General features: G+C 42.8%; 1 protein-coding gene and 1 long non-coding RNA gene across 8 annotated transcripts in view; one reads left to right on the top strand and one right to left on the bottom strand.

Annotated features, from left to right (window-relative positions):
• Nucleotides 1–8583: 8583 nt before the first annotated feature.
• Nucleotides 8584–10718, bottom strand: LOC138761890 (uncharacterized). Its single transcript, XR_011356570.1, has 2 exons — nt 9485–10718; nt 8584–8957 (listed from the first exon to the last, which is right to left on the bottom strand). It is a non-coding gene; the product is annotated as an uncharacterized lncRNA (long non-coding RNA).
• The window catches only part of slc49a4 (solute carrier family 49 member 4), a 182147-nt gene continuing 163519 nt past the window's right edge, over nt 8630–27257 (top strand). For all 7 annotated transcript variants that reach the window (XM_069934797.1, XM_069934801.1, XM_069934799.1 and 4 more), the window contains exon 1: nt 8630–8973. In XM_069934797.1, coding sequence (XP_069790898.1) covers nt 8709–8973 — 265 coding nt within the window. In that variant the 5' untranslated portion in view covers nt 8630–8708. The remainder of the gene's footprint in view (nt 8974–27257) is intronic.

Raw genomic sequence — 27257 nt, 5'->3', positions numbered from 1 at the left:
TTCTGATTAACAGGAAAGGGTGTACTTTTTAACAGAATTAATTGTGTCCCTGAAACCTGGCTGACATCACTGATGCAGTCCACGGCTCCACTCTTGGGCCTGTCTAGCACAATCCACATTCCTCATTACTGCAACAGAGGGGATCTGGTAGAAAAAGTAAATGGGGAGACTATTTTCTAAATGGGGAGAGAATTGAAAATATCCAGATGTAAAAAAGAGACTCGAGAGTCCTCGTGTAGGATAGCCTGAAGGTAAACTTGCAGTTGAGACGGTGGTGAAGGAGGCAAATGTAATTCTGGCATTCATTTTAAGAGGAACAGAATATAAGAGCACGATGTGATGTTAAGGTTTTATAAGGCACTGGTGAGCAGTTTTGGGCTCCCCATTGAAGAAAGGATGTGCTGACATTGGAGAGAGGAGGTTCACAAGGATGATTCTGGGAATGTTATGAGGACCGTTTTACAGCTCTTGACCTGTATTTATTGGAATTTAGGACAATGACAGGGAATCGCATTGAAACATTTTGAATGTTGAAAGGCATGAACAGAATAAATGAAAATAGGTTGTTTCCCAAGGTGGGAGAGTCGAGAACAAGAGGGCACAATTTCAGGATGGAAAGGCATTCACTTGGATCAGAAATGCGGAGGAATTTCAACCAGAGAAGGGTTGGCATCAGAACAAGTCTAATTGGGGGCATTAGGGTAAAGCAGGGGGGGGGGGAGGGGGTTTGGGGGGCACAATCTAATGTTAAAAAACTCACTCAACAGTGGGGGAGGGGGTGGTGGCAGTGCCTACCTACAATGAACCTCCTCCATGAGCTGCTGCCATCACACTTCCCCCTCCCTCTGACATAACAGACAAATGCACTGCTTATATCTCGTGGAGACTAATGACACTAACAATTTTGGGACTGGTTGGAGAGTCACAATACCTGAAAGCCAATGGCCATGAGCAGGTTGGGGTCACAATACCTCATGGGGGAGAGGGGAGGAATGCCTTCCTTGGTGCCAGCCCTGAACCAGAGAATGGTACACCTGAGGAATTTGCTGCCACAGGTGGTTGTGGAGGTCAGGTTATTGGGTGTATATAGGACAGAAATTGATAGGTTCTTAATTAGCCAGGGCTTCAAAGGTTATGGGGAGAAGTCTGAGCAATGAGGCTGAGAGGGGAAATGGATCAGCTCATGATTAAATGGTAGCACAGACTCGATGGGCTGAATAGCCTATTTCTGCTCCTATGTCTTATGGTCTTATGGCAAGGAACCTCTTTCACTCATAGTGATAGGAATCTATACCACATAGCCTGAGGAGGGGGTCGAGGCATTTACTCTGAGAGCACAAGAAATAAGAGCACATGAATTATTAGAGAGGGTTATGGACCAAGTTCAGGTAAATGGGATGAATGGTATGGTTCGCGTTCAATGCTATTACAGTGCCAGTAACTTGGGTTCGAATCTGGAGTTTGTTCGTTCTCCCATTGACCTGCATGGATTTCCTCCAGATGCTCTGGTCTCATCCCACCCTCTAAGGTGTACGGTGTTGGTAGGTTAACTGAATATAATTGGGCGGCACGGGTTTCATTGCTGGAAGAGTCTTGTACTGTGGTGTATCGTTAAAATTTTGAAAAATAATTAAAAATTAGTATGGATAAGTACCTGGTGGTCAGCATTGATGTGATGGGCCAAAGAGCCTGTTTCTGTGCTGCATGATGTGGGACTGCACTGACTTTCACAGTATAGGTCCTTCAGCCCACGAGGTTGTGCTGCCTCATGTATACACCTATCTAAAAGAAACAAAACCCTCCCTACCTCATAACCTTTTATTTTTCTTTCATCCATGTGCCTGTCTAAGAGTCTTAAATGCTCTTATTGTTCCAACCTCCACCACTACCCCTGTCAAGGCATTCCAGGAACCCACAACTTTCTGCGGTTTAAAAAAACAACTTGCCCCTGATGTCTGCTTAAACTTCCCCCCCTCTACTTTGTATCGATGTACTCTGGTGTTTGCTACTCCCACCTTGGGAAAAAGGCACTGGATATCCACCTTATCTATGACTCTCAGGATCTTGTTGACCTCTATTGAGTCTCCTCTCATTCTTCTTTGCTCTAAAGAGAAAGGTCTACTTACACTAATTCTAGCTAACTCCATTTTATTCCTCACATTCTCATCAACTCCCCTCAAAATCTACCACATACAAGAGGCATGTTTGAGTCATCAATGGGGCCATTCATCTTTGCCAGCAGGAACCCAAAGGCTACAAGGAGAAAATACTGTCTCCATTTTACAGACCCACTGCCTGGTCTCTTCAAGGTAAGCCTACTCTTTTACAGGAGTTCAGTGAGACCCCCCTCTCACTGCTCTTCCACAATCCTGCTGTCACCTACTGACACTTCCCCTCTCATCTTTAATATTGCCTATCTTCTCTCTCTTTCCATGGTGCTGAAGTGGGCTTCTGACATCAAATGTTGACCACCCATTTCCCTGCCTGACCTGCTGAGTTCCTCTGGTGTTTTAATTTTTTTTTTGTACCAACTCCACACAGACAACACCTGGAAAGAAATATTGAACCTGTGTTGCTGGAACTGCAAGGAAACAGTTCTCCAAGCTGAATCACTATGCTAGCTAAAACTGAAAAGTACTAAATATGAATCATGAATTACTCTATTCTTTGAAATGAAGTATTGATGATAGAACAGTACAGGCCCTTCAACCCACAATGGTTTGCCAAGCAAAGGAGATCAGGGACAATGATATTGTTTAATTTAAAATTACATATGGTGTTAGAACATTGCCCAGAACAGGGCAATGTTTTTCCGACCTGTATATACCCTTTACTTCCTATGGATACTGAGTGACCTGCTGAGTTTCACCATTGTGATTTTTATAATGATTTGGATGAAGAAATGGAAGGATGTGTCATTAAATTTGCAGGTGATGCAAAGGTGGAAGGTGTTGTGGATGGTGCAGAAGGTTTTCATAGGTTACAACAGGATATAGACAGGTTGCAGAGTTGGCAGAGAAGTGGCAGATAGAGTTCAATTCAGATAAGTATGAGCTGATGCATTTTGGAAGATCAAACTTGAAGGCGGAGTACATGGCTAATGGGAGGATTCTTATTGGTGTGGAGGAACAGAGAGATCTTTTGGGCCCAGGTCAATGGATCCCTCAAGGTTGCCACGCAAATTAATAGGGTGATTAAGAATAGATATGGTGTGTTGGCCTTAGTTTGTCAGGGGTTTGTGTTCCAGAGCCATGAGGTAATGTTGGATCTTATTATGGGAAGGCTGTAGATGCTTCAGAGAGTGTGCAGAGGAGATTTACCAGAATATTGCATGGACTGGAGAACATGTCATATGAAGCAAGGCTTTTATTTTTGGACCCATGAAGGATGAGAGGTAACTTAACAGAGGTACATAAGATTAAATAGGGTAGACAGCTGGCATCTTTTTCCCTGGGGTCATCTGGTTAAGGCTAGTGGAGGAAAATTTAGGGATGACATCAGAGGTACATTTTTTACAGAGATTGTGAGTGCCTGGAATGCATTGCCTGGAGTGGTGGAAGAGGCTGGTACAAAAGGGACATCAACTGACTTACCAGCAAAGCCATAGCACATGGCTTTGATCCACATGGATCAAAATAATTATTTGCTGGTTATTAATATTTCTGCTGTTTGTGTGATCAAATAGGTGAAATGGATCTTGGCAAGATATGGAATTCCTCAAATTGTCTACAGTGACAATGGACCATGATACAGTTGCAGAGAATTCCAGAACTTTGCAAAAGAGTATGACTTTTGACATGTGACTTCAAGTCCACTACATCTACAGTCAAATGATAAAGCAGAGAAAGAAGTTCACATAGTTAAATAGTTGCTCAAGAAAGCTCTAAACAGTGGTTCAGATCCATATCTAGCTCTATTGAGTTACAGAGCTTCACCACTTGGCATGTCACCCACTGACGATGGGATGTAGTCTATGCATCACATTTCCCTACTCTGCAGACCCAAACATGAACAGAGATGTTAAAGTTGTCGAACAGGAACAAAGGCATCTGCATTGGAGATAAAAGGCAAACCATGACTAGTCAGTGAGAATCTCAGGGCCACTGGCACAACGTGACACAGTGAGACTCAGAGATTCCAACATTTGGGACAAAAAGGCCACTGTTCTGGAGGAAGTAAATCCAAGATCCTTCACTGTCAGAACAGAGGATGGTCAAATACTGAGGAGGAATCGAAAGAGCCTGCTGAAAATGCAAAAGACACTGCAGGAACAGATAAATGCAGAAGATCCAGCCTGCATAGCAACAAAGGAAACACCACCAGTGCTAGACAGTAGTGGACCAGCAAAGCCGACTCAAGCATCTGTGTTGAGAAGATCCACACGTGTTATCAAAGCACCTGACACACTGAATCTCTAAAAGAAAAGGAACTACACACTTAAAAATTTGTGCTGCTGATGCTGTGTTTATGTTGGTGTTGAACTTTAAATTTAAATGAACATTGTATTAGTATGTCATGTTGTTAGATTAAACATCTCAAGGAAAGGGGATGTAGTGATAGAGTGCTAGTGATCCTCCAGACCACTAGAGGCATTTTGAGACTAGTTTGTGGCAGCTCAGGAGATTCAAGATGGATGCCTCCATGCAATCATGAATGAGTTTTTAGCTAATAAAGAAGTTGTTTTAAAATAACCCAAGTTTCTTTATTACAATAAAAGAAACATCATAGGTATTGCTCCTCCAATTTACTTGCTAATGCCATCTTGTTGGAGAGTGACTAGATGGAATATTAAGTTCTGCCAAATGCCATCCGTTTGCCAATTTAATATTATTGGATTCTATTGATGCCTTTGCTCATCTGCTCCAACAATTCTCAACATATTGGGAATGAGAAATATACTAACAGAGGAGTCTGGATATTAAGGGGATATATCTTTCAAAGAACTGACTTAAAGCAGTTGGACTGAGTGCACGCATCTGCATTGTATGACTCAAATGGTTCTAAATGTCTCCGAGGAACCAATTTCCAGGCATAGGGATTGTGATGCAAATTGAAATTGCAATGAGTTTTGGGCCACTACAATATCCTGGAACTGACTCAAATGCCTTGAGAAGTCATGGAGGAATTTCACAAAGTTTTTTCCTTAAAACACATTTTCTTTAAAAGGCTCCATGGAGAGTTCACTGTTCAGCCAGACAAAGTGAGCGGACATTGTACAGGGTTGCATCATTTACTAACTGGGATGCATAGTCTTGCTTTTCACCATATAAAATTTTATTTAAATTTTAAAATTTTAAATTTAGACATACAGCATAATAAAGCCTCTGGAATTAATCAAAAAACAAACTATGACAAGTCAACAAGAACCTTAGGGCCACTGGCACAACATGACACCATGAGATTCAGAGATTCCAACACTTGAGACTAAAAGGCCACTGTTCTGGAGGAAGTAAATCCAAGATCCTTCACTGTCAGAACAGAGGATGGTTAAATACTGAGAAAGAATCAAAAGAGCCTGCTGAAAATGCAAGAGACACTGCAGGAACAGATAAATGCAGAAGATCCAGCTTGCATAGCAACAGAGGAAACACCACAAGAGCTAAACAGTTGTGGACCAGCAGAGCTGACTCAAGCACCTGTGTTAAGAAGATCCACACCCATTATCAAAGCACCTGACAGACTGAATCTCCAAAAGAAAGGGAACTGCACACTTAAAATGTTTGTGATTACATTTGTGTTGAACTTTAATTGAAATGAATACTGTATTAATGTATCATGTTGTCATCTCTCGAAAAGGGATGTACCGATAGTGTGCTAGTGCTAGTACTAATCCTGACCACTAGAGGGAGTTGGGAGTTGAGCTGTTGCAGCTTGGGTAGATTAAAAATGGATGCCTTCACGAATCTTGTCTGTGTGTACTTTAGCTAATAAATGTAGGTGTTTTAAAATAACCCCGTTTTCTATATTACAACATTAGGTCATTTGGGTGTAATTGGGTGGCACAGGCTGGTGCTTCTGTGACAACTTGAAGAAAGTCAACACCCCTTTGAAAGATATATGAGATGTATAATCCAAGGAAATAGTTCTTTGACTTGTTTAATTTATGAGAAATTTCAGCCAATCAAACTAAGTGGTTAGTCATTTTTATGTGGTTTGCAACAAATCAGTGTAAATCAGATTGGAATCACTCTGTTAAATTGATATTTGCCTGAGAGTATCTGGTCAGGAGGATAAAATACATCAGAGCTTGCATCACAAATTGATTTTGTCCCCGCTCCATCTCAGAATCACAGAGTTGTTTCTGCAATTAAGAGATAAATTGTTTAAGTTTATTTGTCAGATTATACCCAATATAGTGAGAAGGGTTCATCTCCAAGTAGTCTAACAGGTTATCTCTAACATTGATAAAGCCAGGAAAGAGCATAATTTATAGAATGTAGGATTGCAATGAAAAGAAAGATTAGTTAGCACCAAGATCAGCATGAGAGCATGGTTCTGAGGTTCATTCAGGAGCCTGATGGCTGGAGGGAAGAATCTGTCTTTAAGCCTGTTGATGTGTACGCTTTCACTTTCTAGAGCCTTCTCCCTGATGGGAGGAGAGAGAATAAAGAGTGTCCAGGATGTGATGAGTCCTTCATGATGTTTCCTAGGCTGCAGGAGATGTTTAAGCTTCATTTTTTGAATGCTGGGCCTGGCAGAACAATCCCTTCAATTCCATTGTCCCACTCTTGCCTAATACCGTGCAATTTATTCCTTCTCAATACAATACCCTATTGAAGATATGTCAGAATATTGATGTCTATGATTAGTACAAGCAAAACATGTAAGAGTATACTGAAGCTGATTTGTGAGTTCAAATCCCACCACAGCGGCTGGGGAATTGAAAATATAACAATTAAATCAATGGGAAATTTAATAAAAACAAGTACATTATTAATATCTGATCGGTTTTGGAATGAAAATAAATGGTTGATAATACAAAACCTCTGGATGTGGCAAGAAATGAGGTTGATACCAGTTAAGAGGAAGAGGCGATGTTGGGATATCAGGTGATGCAGAAATATGGGGAGAGGTTACATAGAGTTAATGGCACAGGTCCAGCTCTGGGCATACTCTACAGAAAGTACAGCAAGCTCACCAACCCATAGGAACTCCTAAACCAAAACTCAATCTGATGGAGGAACTCAGTGAGTTAAGCAGCATTAATGTTGAAAGGCATGGACAGAGTCAATGAAGAAAGGTTGTTTCCCTGATGGAAGAGTCTAGGATAAGAGGGCACAATTTCAGTACAGAACAGAGATGCAGAGGAATTTCTTCAGCCAGAGGGTGATAAATCTGAGGAATGTATTGCCACAGGTGGTTGTGGAGGCTAGGTCATTTAAGACAGAGATTAGCCAGGGCATCAAAAATTATGGGGAGAAGATCAGGCAGTGGGCCTGAGTGATTAAATGGCGAGCAGATTTGATGGGCTGAATAGCCTATTTCTGCTCCTATGAATTATAGTCATTAAAGAGAGTAGAAAAAGAGTTTATGTTTTGGGCTGGAACCTTTCAAGCATTAGAATATAGAACATTACAGCACAGTATAGGCCCTTCAGGCATTTAGATTGTAAACCTACTCCACAACAATCTAATATTTTTTGGAATGTATTTCGCTTCAGATTCCAGCAGCTGCTAACTCCTGTGTGTCTCCTGGCTCAAACCTATTCAAAGTGGAAAGTAGGGCAGCACAGTTAGCATTATGGATAGCATGCTATTACAGCGCCAACAACCTGGGTTCGTATCCTGCTCTGTCTGTAAGGAGTTTGTATGTACTCCCCATATCTGCATGGCTTTCCTCCAGGTGCTCTGGTTCCCTCCCACCCTTCAAAACATAGGGGGGGTTGTAGGTCAATTGGGTGACAAGGGCTCATAGGTCGAAAGGGCCTACGAAACTGTGCTGTATGTCTAAAATTAAATTTTTAAAAATTGAGATTCCCAAGTCCCTTTATTTGAAGTACACAGTATAGCACAGTGGTATTCAAACTTTTTCTTTCCACTCACACACCACCTCAAGTTATCCCTTATTAATCACAGAGTACCTATGCCATAGGGATTACAGGAAGGATGTGGCTCTGTGGAGAGGGTGCAGAAGAGATTTACTAGGATGTGGGCTGGAGTGGAAAATATGTCAAATGAGGCAAAGTTAGTCGAACTAGGGCTTTTCTCTTTGGAGTGAAGAAGAATGAGAGGTGACAATAGAGATCTACAAGACTATGAGAAGCAAGCACTTAGCAAGTGAAAGGAGGGAAGTTTAGGGAAGAGAGTTTTGGGTGCCTGGAATGCCTTGCAATGGATGGTGGGTGGATGCTTAAACATTGGGGCCAGTTTAGAGAACACAAGCGTCGTATAAGTCGGCACAACATTGTATGCAGAACTGGCTTTACTGTACTGTAATGTTCTACGGAGAGACGGGCCGAAAGGACCAGCTTGTTGCTTTAACTCTGTAACAACCCGCCCTAGATTTGAACCCACAATTTCACCGCGCCCGCTTGAGCCAAACAATGCCTTTGCGGCCGACACCACAACAATGATGACGTAATAGCTCAGCGAGGTCGTTTATTTGAGGGTTGCCTGCGCCATTGTACGCATGCTCCAAAGTCGCTGCTGGCAAGTATTGGGTACCGGGGAGCAAGGTGCCAGTGATCGGCCCTGCTGCTGCGGCCCGCGATGTGGGCGGCTGAGGAGCAGAGGCCGCTGTTGGGCCCGGGGCCCTGCGAGGGGAGCCGGGTGTTCGGGCGCCGCTGGTTGGTACTCGGCGTCTTCTCGCTGCTCGGCTTCATGCAGGGCCTGGTGTGGAACTCGTGGGGGCCGATCCAGAACTCGGCCCGCCGCGCCCTGGGCTTCAGCACCCGCGACGTCAGTCTCCTGGTGTTGTGGGGGCCCATCGGCTTCCTGCCCTGCTTCCTCTTCACCTGGCTGATGGACAAGAGGGGTAAGAGAAGGGGCGAGGGAGGAATGGGGTGGGGGTTGGGGGGGGGAGAAGGGGGACACTAAAATTGTAGATGCTTGAATCTTGAGCTGCTGGAGGAACTCAGCAGGTCAAGCAGCATTTGTCAATGGTAGTGGTCAGTCCACATTTTGATTTGGGACCTATTATTGAGACAAGTTCCTCTCATAGCTCACTACTGGGGAAAGATGACAGATGAATGGGGAAGACGGAATAATGGCGAAAGAGGGAAACAGGCACACTGGAGAAAGGGAAAGGGGGGGAGGGAGATAGAGATGGACAGGGAAATGGAGACTGGTTGATGGTAGAAGACGGGAAAGTGGCAAAAGTGATGGGGATGTCAAGTTTATTGTCATCTGGTTGCACACGTTCCACCTGACGAACTGGTGTGCACCAGTCCTTGGGGCCAAACATGCAGATGTACAATCAGATGTAACACACATACAGATAAACAATACATAAGCATGACAAGAATTCATAAATATAGTTTACTAACTATGAGAGTCTCGGATGTTAGTGTGAGCAGTTCCTTTTCATTCAGCCACCGGGAAGGAGCTGTTCCTCAGCCTGGTGGTGCTGGCTCTGATACTCTTGTATCTCTTTCCCGAGGGGAGCAGCTGAAAGATGCTGTGTGCAGGGTGGAAGGGGGTCCTCAATGATTTTGCGGGCTCTCTTCAGGCAATGATCCCGGTAGATCACATCAGTGGGGCGAGTGAAACTCCCGTGATCCTCCCTGCCAATCTAATGATCTTGTGGATTGAGCTCTGATCCATTTCTCCACAGCAACTGTACCACACTGTGATGCAGCTGACCAGGACGCACTTAATAGAGCTCCTGTAGAAGGACGACATAATGGCTGATAGCCTTGTCCGCTTCAGTATTCTCAGGAAGCACTCGTGCCTTCCTGTCAAGCGAGATGTTGTGTCCACAATAGGTCACTAGTTAAGCGAACTCCAAGGAACTTGGTGCTCTCTATTCTCTCCACTACAGAATTATTGATGTGTAGTGGAGGGTTAGTCCTGAAGTCCAAGATTATCTCCTTCGTCCTGTCCACGTTGAGATTTCAGGTTGTTATTCTTGCTCCATACAATGAGATTTTTCACCTCTTGTCTGTAGTTCGACTCATTGTTATTGCTGAGTTATTAATGAAGCCATCTACTGTTGTGTCATCTGCAAACTGGATGACACTGTTGAAGCTGGATCTGGTGATGCAGTCGTGGGTCAGTAGTGTGAACACGAGTGGGCTGAGCGCACAGCCCTGTGGGGCACCAGTGCTCAGTGTTCTGCTACTGACCTGGACAGACTGACTTTCTTTTAGGAAGTCCAGAATCCAGTTACAGAGATGGGTTTTGAGTTCCACTGTGGACAGCCTCTCCATCTTCTGGAGAATATCGAATGGGTATTGTGATGTCCAGAAGGCAGGATAATGGATGTAAATAGTGAAAGAAATAGCTTGTTGCAGATTGGAGCAGTCTTCCCTGGTATTCTGGCCTATTGTATCTCTTGTCAGATATTTGTTTGGGAGCTTTTTGAATCAGAATTTATTGTCATGAACGTGTCACAAAATTTGTTTTGCGGCAGCATCTCAGTGCAAACACTTGTATAAACTGCCTTACAGAAGAAATAATAATAATGTGAGCTTCCACTCACATACCACCTTAAGTAATCCCTTACTACCGGTAATCAGAGTGTCGTGCGCAATGCTGATCCACAAGCAAACTGGGTCTCAGGGGTGCAGTCTCGCACGTGGCTGAGAGCCCTGAGACACTGGGAACATTGCAGCCCTCCAGCCGATGTCACAATGATCCCGGGAGCAGCAAAGCATTATGGGGGCTGTGCTTACAAGCTCGCACAGGAGTTCCAGTGAAATCAGTTAAACCGACTGTCTTTATTTATTTTTTTTGCTGCATGTGGTGACTCCGACAGCTCAAATTGACAAATTTGGATCTCACGATGAATGATGCTAATGCAGTCTCCTTGAAGCTGCCTACATTCTGGACATCACAGCCTGTAGACTGGTTCTGGCAGGCTGAGACTCAATTTCCTGTTAGGCAACTCACAGCTGACACCACAAAATACTATTATGTGGTCATTTCTGTAGATCAGGAGACCTCTGGCAGGATTGTTGATTTCCTGCACCCCCCACCAAAGCACCTAATGTGCTCCTCATAGGCACTTTCAGGGCTCTCTCGCTGTGAGCGAGCCTGTAAGTTTGACATTTGGAAAGCATTCTTAGAGATAGAGTATGTATATATAATTATCTGAAGAGACAGGGTCTGATCGGAAACACTCAACATGGATTTGTGCGTGGAAAGTTATGTTTGACCAATCTTGTTGAATTTTTTTGAAGACGTGACTTAAGAATATCGATGAGGGTAGAGCAGTGGATGTTTTCTATATGGATTTTAGTAAGGCCTTTGTAAAGGTTCTGCATGAAAGGTTAGTTAGGAATGTTTAGTCGTTAGGTATTAATTTTGAGGTAGTCAAATGGATTCAACAGTGGCTGGAAGGGAGATGCCAGAGAGTCGTAGTGGATAACTGTTTGTCAGGCTGGAGGCCGGTGACAAGTGGAGTTCCTCAGGGTATTGGGTCCTTTGCTGTTTGTCATGTACATTAATGATCTGGATGATGGGGTAGTAAATTGGATTAGTAAATATGCAGATGATACTGAAATAGGGGGAATTGTGGATAATGAAGAAGATTTTCAAAGATTGCAGAAGGATTTGGATGGCTTAGAAGAGTGGGCTGAAAGATGGCAGATGGAGTTTAATGTTGATAAGTGTGAAATGCTTCATTTTGGTAGAAATAATCAAAACAGGGCAATGAGGAATTCATTGGAGCAGAAAGATCCTGGAATAATGGTGCATCGTTCCCTGAAGATAGAATCTCGTGGATAGGGGGTTGAAGAAGGCTTTTAGTATGCTGGCCTTTATAAATCAAAGCATAGAATACAAGAGTTGTGAAGTGATGTTGAACTGTTCAAGGCATTGGTAAGACCAAATTTAGAGTTCTGGACACCAAATTATAGGAAGGATATCAACAAGGTAGAGAGAGTGCAGAGAAGGTTTACGAAAATGTTACCTTGGTTTCAGAATCTAGATTACCCAGAAAGATTGAGCAAATTAGGTCTTTATTCTTTGGAGTGTAGAAGGTTGAGAGGGGATTTGATAGAGGTATTTAAGATTATGAGTTGATGTGGATAGGCTTTTTCCATTTAGAGTAGGAAAGATTGAACTGAGGTCATAAGTTAAGGGGCAAAGGTTTAGAAGTAACATGAAGGGGAACTTCTTTACTCAGAGAGTGGTGGCTGTGTGGAATGAGCTTCCGGGAGAAGTAGTGGCGGCAGGGATAATTTTGTCATTTAAGGAAAAATTGGATAGGTATATGGATGAGAGGGGAATGGAGGGTTATGGGCAGGGTGCAGCTAGGTGGGACTAGAGGAGAATACTTAGTTTGGTGTGGACTAGAAGGGCCAAAATAGCCTGTTTCCATGCTGTAATTGTTATATGGATGGCTTGGATGACCACGCACCATCCACCCTCATGACTGACATTCTGGTGCTAATGGATGGTTACAGACCCTGCCTGCTCTTTCAGCAGATATTTCTAGAACAGATGTTGGAGGACATTCGCCTGCTCCTGGCTGATGATGACTTCAGTGACCCTTGCAGGTTGGCTGCCCGAGCTGATGCCCTATGGTAGGCTAAGCAACATGGTGGACCTGCCATCCACTATGTTGCTATGTCACAGGCCAATCAATATAGTGGAGCAGTCTTCGACCAGGTTGCTGCGTCACGCCAGGGTGCTCGTACTATTCTAGTGCCAGAGAAAAAGCTGAACACAGCTGGGAGGAATGGTGCTGCTACTACCATCATTGCTGGAATTCCGCTGCGGCTGACTACCTTGCTTACATCTGGAAAATGCCTTTGGTGGCTATGATGCTTGGCCACAGAGACAGCCTGCTCTATTTTTGGGACTGACAGTCTGATTGGCAGTTCCTGGTCAACATGGGCGCAGAGATCAGCATATTGCCTCCCATGAGCCGGGACACTCGTGCTGGAAAGACTGGGCCTTGCCTTGTTGTGGCTAAGGGCAGCAATATCTGAACGTACAGAGTGCGGACCATCCTTCTGGTATTCAGCCCCTGCTGGATTAAATGGATCTTCACACTGGCAGATGTATTGCAACCCCTGGTGGGCACAGACTTGCTCTGAGCCCAGTGCCTCCTTGTGGACCTGAAAGGGCACCGCTTAGTGAACTTTAAGACGATCCAGTCCCTCGCTTTACGCCAGGTCATTCTACTGGCACCTCACCTTGACTTGGTTCCTTTCTCTTACAATGCTTATGCCAAGATCTCAGTGGAGTTTCTAAGCATAATCACTCCCCCTCCTCCCCCAAATTCCCCTCAGATATGCTGAACCATGGCATCCAGCACCACATCTCCACAGAGGGACCACCTGTACACGCCCGTGCATTCAGGCTGCCTCCTGACAAGCTGCAGCTTGCCAAGGAGGAGTTCTGGAATATGGAGTAAATGGGGATAGTATGACACTTCAACAGTCCTTTGGCATTCTCCCTTGCACATGGTACCCAAGGTATCTGGTAGCTGGATACCTTGTGGTGATAATTGCCAGCTCAATGATGTTATGATGATGGACAGATACCCGGCTCCCCATATCCAGGATTTCATTGTTTTGAAAAATGATCTGGTTGGGGATACTATCAGATCCTGATGCACCTCAACAATATGCCAAAAAGAGCCCCCTGCTCCTTTTGGGCTGTTTGAGATCCTTCATATGCTTTTTGGATTAAAGAATGCGGCACAAATCTTCCAGAGGCTAATGGACTCAGTAGGCCATAACTTGGACTTTGTGTTCATCTATCTGGATAATATTCTTATTGCCAGCCGTTCCTGTCAGTTTGGGCTTACAACAATCGATTGCAACCTTAGGCACCACATTCATCAACATGGGCAGTGCTGCTTCCTTCCAAGGTAGAAGCTCTATGCATGTTTGCCCAATCTTCCACAGTTAAAAGGCAGCAGGAATTTGTAGGCATGGTAGATTTCTACCATCACTTTCTACGAGTGACAGCCAGGATCATGCAGCCGCTCTTCAAAGTACTTTCTGACCATCCCAAGGAATGAGGAAGCAACTGCAGCTTTTCATAAAGCAATGCTACCGTGCTCATGCACCCACGAGTCAACGTGGCCATGGCCCTCACAGTCAATGCATCAAACACAGCCATAGGAGGCATCCTAGAGCAGCTGGTCGACAGGAATTGGAAGTAGCTTGCCTTTTTCAGTCAGCAGTTGAGGCCACCGAAGCAAAAATGCAGTGTATTCAACTGAGAACTTGGTCCTTTACCTTGCCATCTGCCATTTCTGGTACTTCCTGGAAGGGAGGGATTTCATTGTTTTCATGGACCACAAGCCCCTACATCTCTCCAACATCTTGGAATACATGATTACCATCAGACACATTGCAGACAATGGGAATCCCATGGCAGAAGCACTCTCCAGTACATCCATTCAGTCGATCAGCTCTTTGACTCCTGAGATCAACTACACTGCTCTGGGAGCAGCGCAGCTATAGGAGGCTGAGATACCACCCTACTGTATCTCCTTTCAAGGTTCAAACTGGAGGACATGAGGTTTGGATCTTCCAAGGCTATGCTTCTCTGCGACGTATCCACTGGACAGTCAAGACTCATTGTACCGGTGCTTTGGAGGTGTTGTATGTTCGATGCCATTCATGGCTTAGTGCACCCATCCATTCGTGCTAAATGCAGCAAGTCGCAGACAAGTTTATGTGGCATGGACTGCATAAACAGGTCAGCCACTGGGACAGTACTTGAGTACACTGCCAGACCTCCAAGATTCAGAGGTATGTCAAAGCCCAACCCAGTCCTTTCCCCTGATGGACAGGCGTTTCAACCACTGGCATTTCAACCACTTGCACATCAACATTATTGGTCCCCTGCCGATCTCCAGAGGTGCTATGTGCCTGTTCACCATGGTTGATAGATTTACCAGATTGCCAGAGGCGGTACCACTCTTGGATATATCCATGATGTCCTGCGTCATGGCTCTCATCATTAATTGGATAGCCAGTTTTGGTTTGCTAATTGACATAACTTTGGACGGCGGGGGATGGATACAATTCACTTCAACACTATGGTCAGTGCTATCCTAGCTCCTTGGCACCCAATTACACCGCACCACAGCCTACCACCCGCAGTCCAATGGCCTCATCAAGAGGTTTCACTACCAACTGAAAACTGTCCTGATGGCTTGACTCAATGGCCCCAATTGGACTGACAAATGACCATGGGTGCTCCTGGCAATCTGCATGGTGCCGAAAGATGATCTGGCCTCATTCACCACTGACCTTGTGTATGGAGCCCTGCTTAAGGTGCTGGGTGAATTTGTACCACTGGCCTGAGGACAGGAAGAACCACCTACATCTCTCCTGACATGACTTCAGGAGAAAATCAGTACTCTGGCACCTGTCCCAACCTCACACCTCCTACATTCTAAGGGAGCTTAAGGACTGCCAGTACATGTTTGTGAGCAGGGAGATTCATCAAACTCTGCTTCAGTGACTGTATGAGGGTCCTTACAAAATGCTCTGACACAATGGAATGACGTGTGTACTGGACATTGGAGACAGGGAAGAAGCCTAAACGAAAGAACTTTATACAACAAATTAACTCATCACCTCCTGACACCAGTTCTTTGTGGGGGGGGGAGGGGGGGGAAGGTCAGGTAGCAGGGTGTGCTGATCTGCAAGTAAACAGGGCCTTAGAGGTACAGGCTTGCATGGGTCTGAGAGCCCTGAGACATTGGGAGCATTGCCAGGCCTCCAGGCTGATGTCACAATGGTCCTGGGAGCAGCAAAGTGTCATGGGGGTTATGGTTATGAGCTCACATGGGAGTTCCAGTAAAATCAGTTACACTGACTCACACCGACTACTATGTCTTTTATTTGCTACAAGAGCACCTATGGCATAGGGATTGCTTAAGGTAGTATGTGAGCGAAAAGAAAACATTTAAAAAGTACTTGTTTAGGTCTAAAATAGCTCAGGAGTTTTGTGTTGCTTGGATAGCTTGGATAGCTTGGATAGCAGCCACACAACTAAGTTGCTGTATCTGCTGTGCATGGCACTAAACAAATAAACTAATGACTCTGTCATGCTAACTGCTTGTATCTGGTTAAAAGCCTTATAACCATTTACGGAGCTGAAACAGGCCATGTTGGCCTTTCGAGTCCACACCGGTTCACTGATATTTGTGCACCCTCTTCAGGCATTGGTCCCGGTAGATCTTCATTCAATAACGATGGGCGAATTCAATGCAGGTGGAATCTTATTGAAATTGAAAGCAAGATTGTTGTCCTGGCACCACACAACCAGATTCTTGATCTCCGTCCTGCTTTCTGACTCATGGACTTCTAACTTGGATCTCCGAAAATCTTATCGACTAAAACTTACCTTTATAAACATTAAGCAGTCTCAACGGATTGCAGCTACAAATAGTAAATTTAAACGAAATTAATAAGCAGATTAATTACAGCATAAGAACACCCATGGGTCAATGTTTAGGTCAAAGAATCTTATTCACACACTCTGATGTTTCAATGCAAGTCTTTTTTCCATACCGTGGCACTTCTGCTCCTTCATGTGAGGAAACCTTGGATATGAATGCCTTCATACATTTAGTCATGTCTTGCAGATCGTAATCCTCTTCTTCCTCCTCGTCCTCCTTTGGGGTGGACTTGATCAGTTTTGTTCCAGAGGCTTCCTCCAGCATCTGATCCAACTCCTCCAGTGAAATATTTAACCAACTATCATCATCCTCTGGAGGGAGTTGTACATTGAATTAAAGATATTATACTGGATGTCATCTAAAAGTCTATAGTTCCCAGATCCAAGGCAACACACTTAAAGTCTAATATTAAATTTTAAATTTTAGTTTTGTTTATTTTGACACAAAAATACCCAATACAGTGAGAAATGCTCTTGTGTGAGCAAACTAACAGGATATCACTAACATTCATGCATTTGTGTAAAGAGTACAGTTAAGAGGATCAGGTTGCAATGATAAGAAAGATCAGATTGCACCAAGTAAGGCTTGATGGCACAGTTATTGGGTTCATTCAGGAGCTGGTGGCTGTGGGGAAGAAGCTGTCTTTAACCTTGCTGGTGCATGCTTTCACATCCATCAGCCTTCTCCCTGATGGGAGGAGGGTGAAGAGAGTGTGTTTAAGGTGTTACAGCTGCATTACCTAAGCAATGGGAGATGTAGATGGTGTCCATGGAGTGGTGGGAAGTTTACATTATGCTCTGAGCTGCATTCGCTATCTTCTGTAGCTTTTAATCTTGGGCAGAACTGCTCCTGTACCACACTGTGATGCATCCAGCAAATGTGCTTTCAATGGTGGACCTGCAGCGGCTGTTGAGGGACAGGGAGGACGTGACCAATTTCCTTGGTCTCCTAAAAATAGTAGAGATGTTGTTGCACTTTCTTGACCAAAACAGGAGAGAGAAAATAAGCATTAAACTAGTCAGTTTGAAATTGGTGAAAAGAACATTTTCAGAAAGTGACAGCAGGACATTTAATGAGGGTCCTTACAAAGTTCTCTGACACATACTTATGTCCTCAGCATAAGTAAAAGATGGTCAACATTTTGGGCCTGAGTCTTCCTTCAGGAGTGCCAAAAAAATCAGGCAGATGCTTGAATTTTTAAAAACTTTAGACATACAGCACGGTAACAGACCATTTTGGCCTTCAAGCCTGTGCTGCCAAATTACACCTAATTGACCTAAAATCTCCAGTACATTTCGAACGGTGGGACGAAACCGGAGCCGTCGTAGGAAACCCATGCAGACATGGGGAGAATGTACAAACTCCTTTCAGACAGTGCGGGATTCGAACCCAGGTCCCAATCACTGGTGCTAACTGCTACACTAAACGTGCTCCCTCATGAATAAAAAGGCTGAGGGGTGTGGTGGAAGGGGATGGAGAAAAGGAAGAAATATTGGCAGTTACCTTGTCAACACCTCTTTCCATTCTCTCCTGTAAAGGTTCTATTTAATTTCTCTTAATTCCTCTGTTTCCACCATATCTGCGTCCAGGACGAGGCTTTCCATTCCAAGATATCTTGGAAGCCCTCTTTCAGAAAATGTGGCTTCCCTTTACTGCCATTAACTCAGCCCTCACTATCTTCTATATTTTCTGCACATCTGCCCTGACCCCCCTCCCCCTCCCCCCAACCTCCAGAAGCAGCAAGGACAGGATTCCCTTTGTTGTCACCTATCACCCCAATAGACTGCATCAAACAACTCTTCACAATTTCCACCACCTACAACAGGATCCCACACCACATGCAGCTTCCCCTTCCCTCTCTGTTTACTGTAGGGATCACTCCCTCCTCATCTCCCATCTCCACTCTTCCCTTCCTACTAATTGCTCCCTTCATACCTGCCCACATGACCACAAGAAGTTGCACTTCCATCTCCTCTCTCACCACAATTCGGGAGCCAAAATGGTCCTTTTAACTTCACCTGTGAACCCTTATGAGTCACTTACTGTATTTGGTGCTCTTGAAGGGGCCATCTTTTCATCAGGAGACTGATGTAGACTGGAAAATTGTTTCATTGAACACCTTTGTAACATTAATATTATAATCATTTTACAACATTACTATAAATAAATAGTTCACGAAAAGTAAGGTGGTGTCTTTGGTTCATTGATTATTCAGGAATTTGATGGCAGTGGGGGAAAAAGCTGTTCTTGTTCCATTAAGTGCACATGTTTAGGCTCCTAAACCTTTTTCCTGATGATAGCAGAGTGAAAAGGGCATGGCTTGGGTGGTGGGGGTCCTTGAGGATAGACCCTGCTTTCTCAAAACACCATCTCGTGTAGATGTCCTTAATGGAGTGAAGTCTGTTACCTGTGATGTTGCAGGATGAGTTAACAACCCTTGGGATAGTTTTTATCTTGTCCTGAGATTTTGTGCCTCCATACCAGGAAATGGTGCAACCAGCCAGAATGCTCTCCATGGTATACCTGTAGTAGTTTGAGAGTCTTCAGTAACATACTGAATCTCCTCAGACACCTCACAAAGTATAGCAACTGGCGAGCCGCTTTTGTGATGGCATCAAGGACAGATCCTTGGTGATGTTGACACCCAGGAGTTTCAAGCTCTTTACCCTCTCCACTATTGAGCTCTCGATGAGGACTGGATTGTGTTCCCCTGACTCCCTTCTGAAGCCCACAATCATCTCCTTGGTTTTGCTGACATTGAGCACAAAGTTGTTGATGTTACACCATTCAAAGAGCTGATCTATCTCCCTCCTGTTCAATTTGTGGCTGGCCTCAATTTGGCAGTACATAAGGCAATGGACAGATCAGAGGAAAACCATTTGTAGTGCATTTGGATTTTTCGAAGGTTGATCACAAGGTACCACAAAGGAAGATACTTGTCAGTGGAGATTGTAGTTTACTGCAGGGGGGAATGGACTAAATGGGTCAACATCAAGTTGAGAGTCTGACTCAGATGTGAGCAGCCAGGGCCCCAACAAGATCTGCCAGTGATTTGGATGTGGAACTAAATGCAATATGTCCACGTATGTTGATAATACATGTGAGGGTGAACGGAGCGAGGAGTCAAAAGCATAAAGACAAATTAAGTGCAATACACAAACCTGCTGGAGAAACTCAGCAGGTCACGCATCATCCATTGACGTGAAAGGGTAACCTGTGCTCCTGCCCTCCTCCCCTTACTCCCAATCCTTCCTTCATCTTCTTATTCAGGTGCCTGTCTGTCTGCCATGCAGAAGGCAATTTCAAGTAATGTTACATGTTCTGTGCTATTACATGACAATAAAGGAATCTCGAATACCTTGACGAAGGGCCTAGGTCTGAAACCCGTTACTCTTCCTATGGATGCTGCATAACTTGCTGAGTTTCTTCAACATGTCTGCATATTGCTCCCAACCCCAGCATCTGCAGACTTTCTTGTTTAATTCTGGACAAATTAAATTAATGGTTAAGAATATAACAAATATCATATGAGAAGAAATGAGTTTTTATACTTTAGGGGGAAAATAGAAAAACATATCTATATGAAGACACATGAGAATCTGCCGACGTGGCAATAGAGAATCTGCTGGTGGAACTTGGTAGGTTGATGCCTTGATGAAGGGTTACAGCTGAAATGACTTTTTTCTCCTTTGCTGCTGCTCAACCTGCTGAGTTACTATAGCCGATTGTTTCTTTGGATATTTTGCATGGTATTGAAAAGGACTTGGATGCCCCTTTGAACATCACTAAGTTAATGTCCTGGTAAAGCAATCAATTAAAAAGGTAAATGGTTCAATAACCTTTATTGCAAGAGGACTTGAATAAGAACAATGGTGTTGTAGTTATAATAGTTCCCTATTAGACCATATTAAAATTTAAATTTGGACATACAGCATGAGAGCAAGTCCTTTTGACTCATGAGCCTGTGCTGCACAATTAACCCACAACCCCAGTAAGTTTTGAAGGGTGGGAGGAAACCAACGTACACATAGGAAGAATGTACAAACTCTTTACAGACAGTGCTGGATTCAAATCCCAGTCGCTGGCGTTGTAACAGCATTGTGCTGACAATGCCACCCTGTCGTATGTCAAGAACTGGGTGTCCTCTCCAAAGAAAATATGTACAAGGTGCTTTCACACTGAGATCCCAGTAAATTGGCGTGTCATTGACCTGTGTTTAAGGTCGGGTCAGAGAGTTCATACTGAACCAAGGAAAGCCGGTTCAATGCAACTTTTATACTGGAGCAGATGCAAAACGCATTGGCCCTGATGCTACTTACCTTGGCGGGATGAAAATTGCCCCCCATACAGTGGTCGTGTTCACACAGGTAAGTGAAACAGTAAAAAGGTGATTTTTAAAAACTGGGTTTCAGGGGCAGTGTGAAAGTACTTTTGCTCTGCAGGAAGTCAATCAATTGTTCACATTGATGAAGGGTAGTGTTTTGTGAGATGAAGCAGACTCTTGGAAGTTTACAATAATGAAAGGTGAAGTCAGAAAAATGATGGCCAATAAAATGTATTGGATTAATAAAGTGATGATGTTTCTCCTGGCTGGAGGGAACTAGGCACCTCGAGGGTGAGGACAAATATTTGAGTCTATTCAAGTGGCCTGTGGAGGTGCAGTAGTTGAATATATTTAAGAATGAGTTTGATAGGGTTTTGAACATTAAGGAAATTAAGATACTTTTTAAAAAAAATTTATTCATTTTGAGGGCATGGGCATTACAGGTAGGGCGAGGATTATCGCCCATTACTAAATAATGATGTTGAACCGTTGCCTTGAACTGCTGCAGTTGGTACTGGAACAGAAAGATTGTGCCGAAGTAAAAGATCTTTTATTGTGAATTGTCAGGTGGTGGTCTATCACAAAGGATGCAGAAAATGGTTCTAATCCTACATATTTTTATGTAATTTATGGTTTTTTAGCCATGTTGAGTTGTGGCTAGATCATCTGGCCATTTGTGTCATGGTGCACTGTGCACATTTAGTTGGGGGGTCTCGTTATAGAAATCACATTAAAGCTATAAAGCGTGCAGATTCACAGGGCGATCAAGCATAATTATAAGAATAGTCTAATATAATGGAGCTATTTTCACAAGTATAAGAAGAGGTTTTAATAAAAACTTTCAAAGGTTTTGATGGTAATAGGATATGATTTTTATGACCAGGTGAATAACATTTTTTTCATCTTATTAAGTAGCTTACCTTTTGGCCATGAATTTGAGATAAAAGCTTATTCTAAACATCCACACTGATATTGTGCCATTTATTTTCTGCTATTTCCATCATCAGTGATTGTTATAATCAATGAATTATCAAATTGTGATACGATAGATCTGCAAAATTTGGCAAGTAATGGTACAAACAAATTATTGTGCTGCCCTAATCCCAACCTGTTACGAATATCACTTTTTTAAAAAAGAGTTGAACAGTTTGTTACAGTGAGTATAATGAAAAAAATTGGAACTGAAAATCATTTGTCTCTTTGTGCTTGCTCTACCATTTAAGATGGTGAAGGCTCATCTTTTTCTTTCTGTGCTCAAGGTTCAAGGCTATTTTTATATTAAAATAATGTAATAATACATTAACAATTACATGATGTACTGTATGTCCACATATAAGACAATATTTGAACCTTAAAAATGTCATCCCAAAACCAGAAGTTGTCTTGTATGCCAAGCATAAAATCCAAGCCTTAACATCCTGCAGTTTAGTGTCTTCCATGGCAATGGAGAACAGCATAAAACACTCGCATAACTCCAACGGTTCTCCCACTAAATATTTTTCGATTTATATTAAAACAATAAAAATGTCACATAAACCTGTCTAACATACCTTAAAATAACAGCGCAGCTAATGAAGCTAACACCATACACAGTCTCCTTTGGCAACCGCTGATGAGCAGCGAAGTCTTAGTACTCTCCCGTGGAGTCCATCTACCCAGTCCAACTACCATCGGCTCTTTACAGGCTTTAAACAGCCTGTTAAAAGAGCTGATGGTGGTTTGTTTTGAAATATGTTAATAAAATTTAAACCTTTATTGGGCAATTTGGTTTTAAAATATTGTGACCGCATCACTCCAATGTTCCGTGGGATGGTTGGTAAAGGATTATTGGGGCAATAAACTCACAGCGGTAAGTGCCAGCCTTGAGGTAGTCTTGTACAGCTAGTGTAGCTCAGAACCTATATTTGAAATTCTTGGGTTCATCTGGTACGCCACTCGTCTTCTACACCGACGTATACTGGACCTTAACTTTTGCCTGATGTAAAGCAAACAAACACCCACCATTAGTATTGTCGGCACCTCTTAGAGTGCGAGAGAAAGAGAAGCAAAAGAGAATCCCTTTAGAATCATTACTCCAATGTCCACTTAGTATCAAACATCTGTCTCAAATATACTCAGTGACCGTATCTTCGCAGCCCCTTTAGGAAGAGTTTTTTTTTGTCTCTTCCCTAAATGGCCAGTCTCTTATTTTGAGTGTGTAACCCCTGTTTCTGAGCAGTACATCTGGAGGAATAGGGGAAACATGCACTCTGCCTCTACCATTTGACTGCTGTAAGAATTGAGTATGTTTCACTAAGATGGCCTCATTTCTTTAACTTTGAGAATACAACTCCAGTTTCTCAAAGTCCGCCATTCTTTTCTGAGGAAGAATTTGGAGAGCTTTTGCTCTGTAGTAGATTCTTTCCTGGATAGGTATACCACATCTTTGCACAGTGTACCAGATGTCATTCTGGCTCTATTCAAATGAAGCAAGACATCTCTATTCCTGTACTGAAATCCTTTTGCATTAATACCAGTTGTTTTCCTGCTTACCATATCTGCACATTACTTTTAGTTTTTGGGTACAGGAGCACTCAGGTCTCTTCTGAGCAGTCTCACTCTTGCCACAAAAGGCATCTTCCACTTTATTTTAAATCAAACTGTTTGATCTTGCGATGTTCCACATTATCTGCCAGTTGTGGTCCACTCATTTTGTCCATCTATAACCTCCTGAAATTTCCTGACTCCTTCCAACCCACACTGATACCAACCCAGTTTTGCATCCCGTTCAGGGAATTATGTATCTATTCCCTGATCCCTCAGTTTTACCACACTCCTCAGTGCTCTACCATTTACTGTGTATGTCCTTTCTTGGTTTGTCCTTCCAAAATGCAGCACCTCACACTTGTCTGCATTAAATGTATTACTTGACAATAATGGAACCTTTACCTTTTGCTTTTAAATTCCATCTGCCATTTAGTGGTATGTGAGTGGAAAGAAAAAGATTGAGAACCACTGTTGTAGAAGCTGAAATCTGGAACAAAATCTACACTGTTAGAACTCAGCAGATTGAAGCAGCATCTGGAGGTAGAGGGTGAATTAGCATTTCAGATAGAGACCTGTAATAGTGAATTTTGCTACTGTTGTCTGTGTGAGGTCTTTCAGTGGACCTCTCCGGTACCCGGATAGTAACTAACAACTATAGAAATCAAAAATTATTTGCAGCATATTTTTTTCAAGTGGCTAATAAATAAGTGCATAAAATTAAGTTTCATGTTCAATTTTGTGGTTTTGGGTGGTGGCTTTTCTGGTTTTCATTCTGAAAATAACTCATTTCTAGAAATTGTGAAATGTTGGTGAGTTTTCTTATTTGTAATAGCTCTGCCACGTAGTGGAAAAAACATTTCCTTCCCATGTACATCTTTGCTTTTTATTTTTCCTGAGGACTTTTCCTAATTATGAAACTAACTTGCCTACATCTTTCAGTTTTATGATATTCACCGATGCATTAAAATAATGTGGATGAATAAATTAAAACTGGCATGTTAGGACTGTGTTATACTGCTTCTCCAAACCTTTTGTGCACTGCGTAATAAAATATTCATCTAGCCCCTTGAGTTCTACAAGGCTTGTTTTGCAATATTTTCCTTCCTCCAACTCTGTATTTCTATCATCCAGTGTCCAAAGTCTATATATGGTACTTATTAATATCCTTTTAGAATGTCAATTTATGAGTATGTTAGGAAGAGGACACTGGAAAATATGTTAACGGGGAACTGATTTAGTAGAAGTGTTCAAAGATTGAGAGAGGTCCGTGGGCAAGCGGAGAAGGATGTATATTTAGGAATAGTAAGGAGGGAAGAATTATTTTAGTTCTCTAGGTTACAGCTATCCTAGGTGCCTTGAGAATGAAAGGTGTTTTGTGCAGCATGCTCTGGAGCCATTAATGCACTTCTGAACTGTATGTATTTCACAGTGACCTAGATCATCTGCTGAAAAGCAGGCAGATCTGAGCACAAGATGAAATGTAGCCTTTGCTCCACTTAACTGCCATCTTGCAGACGCATGCACTTCATGGAGTTCAGCGAGGGGATGTCGACTCCCAATTTCTACGCTGGTAGGTGGAAAAGATCTGCCTTTTAAACCTGGTGCAAATAAAGCAGTCCTGTTGAAGTAAATGTGAAGCCACATCTTCCAGAGAGATGGTAGATAGATCTCTTTTAAATTTAATTCCATTGTTTTTAAGTGTTTCTATCATTGTTTTTAATTGTTTTTTTAAATATTTCCCTCATGTTTTTGAACTTTGTGAATACCAAAAACATTTACCATCAATACGTTTAAAACAGAAGCTTTAATAGTTGGTGTGCTTGAGGGCAGGACTTCGTCAGCTGTCTAAGTACATCTGCTCATGCACTCAGGGTCTTGTGTTATCTTTCACTGTTTAGGATCACATTGGAGTCAGTAGCTTAGTGTGAGGCAGGTGACTAGTTCTACATTGAATTTGGTCAGTAGACAAACATGTGATAGCCACTTTATAATATATATAGCTCTGTAAAACTGCTTGTGGTTTTATAAAAAAAGGGGAAAAAAAACCTAGAAATGATCAGTTGTGCAGGCAGTAGAAATAGGCCATCACATGTAATAATTTCCCCCTCCATTGTGACTTTGGCTGAGAGCTAAGTATCGATTAAGCCTATATGGCTTACTATACTCCACCCACTTCAAGCTAATTGCCAGATGATCCTCTACCTGATGGCTGGGGCCTAGGTTTGAAGCTTATTTGAAAGGCAATGTCTCTGACAGTGCAATGAACTCTAAGCCTGTGATCTAAAATATGAAATTGTATGTGAAGATGAAATTCATAATCTTGAGGTAAATGTGATAGCCATGTGCTATTAAAATTAGGTCATTGTTATTTTGAAAACTCTGTAGTGTAATAATTTCATGCAACTTAAGTGGTCCAGTAGACTACTTTGTGCAGAAATGGTGTGGGGAAAATTAGCAGTTCTCTGTGGAGCTGCTCAAATTTCCCTGTGTGTGTCACAAAATTTGGCATATCTGAATGAGGAGTTGCAGACTTGTTGGCTAGGGTTGGCAGTACTGAGGTTCAGCTGATCTTTGTCCTGGAGTGTCATTGCTGTAGGGTGAACTGTTCAGTTTCCCATTAGTTAAGCAAAGTGGCTCCATCCCCACAAAAGCTTGTAGAAGGTGAGGTGTGTCATTGTGACAAGAAAGGTTAGGGAAAGAGTTGAAGCCCTGAAACAATCTTGTTTAATGCTGATTTTTTTTTCAACTGAAATTAATTTGGTTTTAGACATAATGTTTAGTGTAGCAAATTTGATTGAGCAGGATGACCTTTTCAATTGCTGGAATCAAAGGTTTAAGTGAGACCCAGATGTACAGTGGCTGGCCCAGCTCCCTGAATATTTCCTGGAATTGTTGCTTGAAACTGATGTTCACTGTGTCTTTAGATGGATGGAATCCATACTGTAAATCAGGGAGAAGTTCTTCAACCACTGAGAGGAGGTGGGTGGTTGAGAAGGATCCTGGTATTAACCTTTTTGAGGGCTATATTACACATTTTAGGGGGCATCTCTCGAGTTACCATGGTCAAATCTGTTTGCTTTTTCATAGATGGTTTTATTAACAACATCTGAGTTCCCTGATGCAGCTCATCTTCCCAGATGTGTTCGATGAGATTGTAGATTTGTGGCCAAAGCTCTTCATTGCCACATTGTAGGATTTCTGCAGAGTGCTCTGAGGCCTTGTTATTCCAGTTGCAGTATGGCCTTCTCAACCACTTGTCTGTCACGAATAAGAGCAAGGCGAGCCTGAATACACTGCTGTGGGTGAGAATCCTGTGTGCTCTCACATCAAAGTTGAAGAGGTCTCTGAATTATGAAGAGAGAAACAAGAACTGTGGAGCTGAAATCTTGAGCAAACATGAGAAGCAGGATGGTGTGGTCAGGTGCAGCAGCATCTACTACCTCCCTTTCCCATCCCAGTCTCGAGAAAGGGTCCTGTCCTGGAACATTTTCTGTCCATTTCTCTCTATACTGCCTGACCTGTTGAGTTTTTCTAGCTTCTCATTCTCGGAACTGTGCATGTTTCTCTCAGCTGAAGTTCACCACCTCACAGTTACTGATGAATTCACTGCCGCTCCACCACAGAACAAGTAGTATTGAATTCTGGGTAGAAAAAACTTGAGGCTTAAAACAGTTAAGAAATAGTATTCATGATTTGTTGAACTAAAGCAAGATGGTATTGTACACATTTGTTTTCATCTTCATTTAAGTTTGGTATGAATACAAGAGTGGTTTTTAAACTTCCGATGCACTTCCTACTTTATACCTTGCTTCAGGGGTGTCACTATTGAAACCTGAACATCAAAACCAATTGGCACATCTTAAAAACAAAGAAA

Source organism: Narcine bancroftii, chromosome 4 (assembly GCF_036971445.1).
Source record: "Narcine bancroftii isolate sNarBan1 chromosome 4, sNarBan1.hap1, whole genome shotgun sequence".
In the NCBI taxonomy this organism is placed as follows: Eukaryota; Metazoa; Chordata; class Chondrichthyes; order Torpediniformes; family Narcinidae; genus Narcine; species Narcine bancroftii.
Note: the sequence above shows the minus strand (reverse complement) of the source record. Positions and strands in the feature narration are given on the sequence as shown.